This window comes from Microtus ochrogaster, chromosome 2 (genome assembly GCF_000317375.1).
Source record: "Microtus ochrogaster isolate Prairie Vole_2 chromosome 2, MicOch1.0, whole genome shotgun sequence".
Classification (NCBI taxonomy): domain Eukaryota; kingdom Metazoa; phylum Chordata; class Mammalia; order Rodentia; family Cricetidae; genus Microtus; species Microtus ochrogaster.
This window is the reverse complement of record NC_022010.1, coordinates 20,439,244-20,444,756: the sequence shown is the minus strand read 5'-3', so window position 1 is coordinate 20,444,756 and position 5,513 is coordinate 20,439,244. Positions and strand designations below refer to the sequence as shown.

Genomic DNA, 5,513 nt, shown 5'->3' with positions numbered 1-5,513 from the left:
CCTGCCTAGAATCCCCCAGTAAGGGGCTGGAGTGTGGTTCAGTGGTAGAGCTCCTGCCTAGAATCCCCAGTGAGGGACTGGGGATGTGCCTTTAGAAGCAGAGGATTGTCCAGCATGCATGAGGTCCTGGCTCCCATCCTCAGCACCACAGGAAGAGAGGAAAAGGGCAAACATTCGCCTTTTATCCTCAAATACAAAGCTGAAAGTGAGAACTGAGGATAGGTGAATTTAACATGGAATTCCCTTCCTTTGCACGCACCTCTGGACTGGCCTGCCTTCCCTGCCACTTACCTCTGGTGTGCCTCTCCACCCAGTCATTGATGATGAATCTGGCTCTCTCCACCTCCAAGAAGTCCACCTGCTTCACCGTGGTCCGGAAGAGCTTGAAGAAGTGGGGCATGAAGCCCTGGACCAGCTCCAGGTCCCGCTGGACGAAGATGGCGTCCGCAGTGCTAATCTCATTCTTGTTCCATGGCCCCATGAGCTCCTTGGACAGCCGACGGAGGGCGGGAGCTGTACCCTTCTCTGTAGAGGTACCAGAACAGGATCCAGTTTCCCAAAGAAGACCTCGCCCCGCTCAGGTGGATGAGGCTCTTTCATCCCTCCAGCGGTCAGTAGAGGAACATAATTGTACCTCTTTCTTTCTCTCTCCCTTTTTCTCACCATCCCTCCCTTCTTCCTTGTTTTTTTTTTTTTGTTCATTTTTTTTGAGATCAGGTCTCACCAGACACCTCTGGGTAGTCAGACATTACTGTTTAGTTCAGGCTGGCTTTGAACTCACAGAGAACTGCCTGCCTCTGCCTCCTGGGACTAAGGGTGCCGTACCACTATGCTGTCTCCCTCTCTCATTCTTTCTTCTCCTCTCCCCACTCCTCTCCCAGGAGGGTCTCACACAGTAACTCAGACTGCATAGACCGGTTTGCCGCTCACTATATAGCCCTAGATATCTTGGAAGCTAACAGAAATTCCTCTGCCTTCCCCTCCCCTGTGCTGGGATTAAGAACATACACTGTTAGACTCAGCTCTCAAATCTTAACCCTTTGTGCATCCTTCCCCCAAAAGTCTCTGCTCCTAATACTTTCCTTACGTTAGAACATTCTTCTCAGTTCTTAAACCATAAGCACACGTTTGCTTCCACCGCCCCCACCCCCAACAGTCCTCCTAAGGGCCACAAGTGCTGGCATTACAAGCACAAGCCACCACCCTGTTTGACTTGCTCTTCTGTTTGGTTTCGGGACAGGGTCTTGCTCTCTAGCCCAGCCTGGAGTGGAGCTTGCTATGTGGCCTAGGCTAGCCTTGAATACATAGCTCCCCTCCCTCAGCCTGCCATGGGCTGGGATTACAGGTTTGTACCACCATACCTAGCTAGGTTGTTTGTATAATAACGGTGTTGTCAAGTAATTCAAGTTCACAATCCTATTACACATTAACCCTGTGTGGTAGACACTTTTTCAGGCATTCCCCATTTTATAGACAATAAGACTGAGGTTTTCAAGAGTTAAGGTCATTGTACACCATCTCCAGTTTTATTTGGTATTGGGGATGGAACCCAGGGCCTTGTGCATGCTAGGTAAGCTGTATCCCCAGCGTCATAGGGATATAAGCACAGTTTGGATGTTCTGTACCTACTGGCTGGTACACCATAGACAATTCAAGGCCATCTGACCAAGAAGCTGGAGAGAAAACAGGTGGACCCTGGACTGCAGCTGAACACGGACCGACTGGGGGATGCTGGAGTGAGTCTTCTCTACCTTCTCTGCTCTGTTTGCTCTGGCCCCTAGTCTGTGAGGACCTCGTGACTCTCCCCCTCTTGCTCTGCCCTGTCTCTCACCGTTGATTTTGAATCCCATGGCATCCTGGATCTGCTGCTGGGTTTTCCCTGCCGTGGTCATCTGCAGCATGGCCAGCACCGAAGACACCCCATAGGGAGAGAAAACCACGTTCCGGTCCTGGGAGGCCTGCACCACATGCTTAAACACTTTGACGCCGAAGTCAGTGGCCTGGTGGATTGTGTGGGACTCGTGATGTAAAACAGAGCCTTCCCCAAAGACCAGAACCAGGCCCAGGGTGAGGCAAGCTAGTGCTGGCGTCTGCATCCTAGGATAAAAGGGAGAGAATCTGATAAGGAAAGGATTCTGGAAGACATCCCGGAGCGGGACGTGGTGCCTCAGCCATGGGCTAGGTTCTCTGTGTTCGCCTCTAGCCTGTAAGAGATAAGTCTGGTAAATTCACATTCATTAAGATTCCATAGTGGGATTGGATGATGAGCTCACCCCCTTCTGCCTCCAACCAATTCTTTCCATCTTTTCCAGACAGAGTCATGTTATGTTATCCAGGCTGGTCTTGAACTCAGGGTCCTCCTATTTCAATTCTCTCAGGTACTGGGATTACAGGCATGCCTTATTGCCCATAGATGCTACCTGATTTTTGATCCCAGGCCACCCTCGTTTTTGACCTGGGGAAATCTTAGAGAAGCGCCCCTGTGTCTCTTTTCCCTCCTGTGGGACTGAGAACTTTGGATAGTGACAGCTTTTGATTTACAAGTTGGTTTGTTCGTTTGTTTTTCTCTTATCACAATTCCCCAACTACTGCTTGTTCCATTTAGCGGTATGAAAAAGTTCTCTGGGGCCAGGAGGACAGCCAAGTGGGTAAAGGCATTTGCCACCAAGTCTGCCGACCCGAGGTCTAGTCCTGGGACCCACATGGCAGAGAGAGCGGACTCCTGAAAGTTGTCCTCTGCTTTCCACACTTGGACTGTGACACACGCATGCGCACACCACACATACACGCATGCACATACAAATGCAATTTTTAAAGTTTTGGTTTGGATTTTTTCCTTCCTTCCTTCCTTCCTTCCTTCCTTCCTTCCTTCCTTCCTTTCTTTCTTTCTTTCTTTCTTTCTTTCTTTCTTTCTTTCTTTCTTTCTTTCTTTCTTTCTTTTTGGTTTTGTTTCTCTGTGTAACAGTCCTAGCTGTCCTGGAACTAGTCCTTGTAGACCAGGCTGGCCTCGAACTCATGGAGATCCACCTGCCTCTGTCTCCCAAGTGCTGGGATTAAAAGCGTGCGCCACCACCACCGCCTGGCTTGGTTTTTCTTTTAAGTAGTTTCTTTGCTAAATTGAGAAAGGGGAGGTTTTCTGGGGAGGCCCTGAGAGACAGCATCTTCGTTTCTAGGATCCAGGGTTAGAAGTGGAGTTTGACCATCTTTCTCTACCACCTGCGGTCCTGGGTGGGCTAAAGGCTGCGGAGTTCCAGAACAGGGCGGAAAAGAAACGGAGGGGAAATGAGGGTGACAGCCTTCTGGGAAGGGAAGGTCACCTTCCTAACGTAATTAGGCCTTAGGAAAGAGCTTGCCTTTCTCCTACCTGGAGTTTTCCAAGGTGCCCTGTGATTGACTCTTCTTCCTGCTTGCTGGCTGTTGCTCAGCTGTGGTTGGTTGCGTCCTGTCAGAGGCGGGAATGTGACGGTCCTCTTTCGCGGTTCTGCAGCAGCTTGCTCCAGCTGTGCAGTCCTGTGGCTCCAGTCTCCCTTTATACCAGATGTGGGCAGGAAACAGATGAACTCATGTTCCAGCCCCACCCACTTTCTAACTCTGGAAATGTCTGGGCTGCCCGCCCGCCCTCCTCCCCCTCCCCCCTCCCTCCCTCCCAGGGTTTTGCAGGGACTTGTGTGTACGTGTGCTGGAGGGCATGCCGGATAATTGAGCAAACCCTGATTGCCTTGATTGGAACATCCCAGTCAATTTGCCTTTGGCTGGTCGGTCAACCCCCGGTGGCACCACAGAGCTTACAACGCCTGGTGTCTGGGACTCCCTTCCCTGGTTCTCAGCTTGCAGCCACATGACTGGGTTTGCCCCTTTGCTTTGGAGGAACCCATCCCAGAGAAGCTATGGAGCTTGTCGGGGCTGTCTGCCCCTTGTGCACCTTGGCACCTTGGCCTACCTCCAGGAAAAGTTGGCCTGGCCTTCCCTTGGGTTTCTGCCCAGTGGCCAAAGGGCATGAAATGTGCCCTGTGATTGTCTGGGTTCTGGTTCCTCTTGGGCTTGAGCCCAAACCGGAGAACTTCAGGTTCTTTCCTCCTCCCTTCAGGTGCCTGCCGGGCCTGCTATGAAGCAGGGCTGACTCCTCACGTGGGGCCAGACTCTCCTGGTGCCCCGAGGGCTCTGTCAATAGCCTTGTGTGGCTGGGCTTTGAAGTGTACTGGGTGGGGCGCTGGTGGCTGGATGGGACCAGGGTTTACCACAGAAAGCCTGGTCAAGGGAACAAGGAGCCGTGCGGAAGTTTTGCTGATTTGGAACAGCCTGAGATGACCGAGGGAGAAAGATGTGGTGTTCTTTTTCTTAAGATTTTATTTTTATCATTATTTACCTATTTACTGAGAGAATCTATCATATAGCCCAGACTGGGGAACTTAAATCTGGAGTTCTGGCTGGCTCCCAGCTCCCAGCTCCCAGCCTGCTTCTGCCTCCCGACACTGGAGGTGTGCTCACCACGTCCAGCTTTATTCTTAAATTTTAACTGTGTGTGTATGCGTGTGTCCATTCAAGGGGATGTGCAGGTAGAAGCAGGGGCGTGTCAGGTTCCCTGAAGCTGGAGTTACAGGCAGTTGTACGCTGTAACTCCACCGAGTACTCTGTTCATTGTGGGTGTGTAGCGGCACTTAGGTCCTCTGCAGGAACGGTATGTGCTCTTAAGGGCTGAGCCGTCTCTTCAGACCCCAGAGAACACTTTAGAGTTTGCTTCTCCCCTGGATGTAGACATAGGCGGGCTGGAGCCACAGGAGCAGAGATAGAAAGAAACAGAATATATATCATGGTGGATGTCTGGTCCTAGACCATCGTGATCCTGGGGAGGAAGAATGACTGGGGAGCTTTTTAAAAAATTAATTTTTTGAATACTCTCATGCTGATGCAGCCCAGGCTAGCCTTAAACTCATTATATAGCCAAGGATAGCCTGGAGATTCTGATCCTCCGCCTCCACCTCCCATGCAGCACTGGGGCTTGAACCCAGGACTCTGCACATGGTAGGCAAACTACCCACCGAACCTCTGCTTTCCCAGTCTCAGGCTTTCTTTAGCGAGTGAACGTTAGGGCAGCACCTAAGAGGACCAGGCTGCTGCCTCCCAAGGTTGGACAGACTCAAACGCCCATTGTGACCCCAGACCCTGTGACTAGAGAAGGTCAAGGCGGTGCGGCTGTGGGAGCTGAGAAGGCACTCTGGCCTTGAGGTTCACGTGCTGTCATCTTCTGTACAGGTGACGGGGTTCACTTGGCAGTATCCATGGAGACAGCTGGCTGGCGAGTCATGGGAGGTTTAAGTGGGTGGCAGAGCGAGGATGTTTGTTTTGGATTTTCAATAAACAGATACCAGGGCAACCAGTCCTACAGAGTTTTCTCATGGCGACCCTGCCTCCAAAGCCAGGTGGGGGAGGGAGGGTTGAGGAAAGAGGGGAAACCTCGGTTGGAAATTTAGGCTCACAGGCCAAGCAGAGAGGCGTTCTGGCCCAGCTGCTGT

General features: G+C 51.6%; 1 protein-coding gene across 1 annotated transcript in view; it reads right to left on the bottom strand.

The window, feature by feature from the left end:
• Serpine1 (serpin family E member 1) overlaps positions 1 to 3,436 on the bottom strand; it is a 9,969-nt gene extending 6,533 nt beyond the window's left edge. The window contains exons 1-3 of the mRNA XM_013350552.2: positions 3,365 to 3,436; positions 1,832 to 2,097; positions 292 to 525 (exon numbers count right to left, since the gene is read on the bottom strand). Coding sequence (XP_013206006.1) covers positions 292 to 525; positions 1,832 to 2,096 — 499 coding nt within the window. The 5' untranslated portion in view covers position 2,097; positions 3,365 to 3,436. The remainder of the gene's footprint in view (positions 1 to 291; positions 526 to 1,831; positions 2,098 to 3,364) is intronic.
• Positions 3,437 to 5,513: the final 2,077 nt, after the last annotated feature.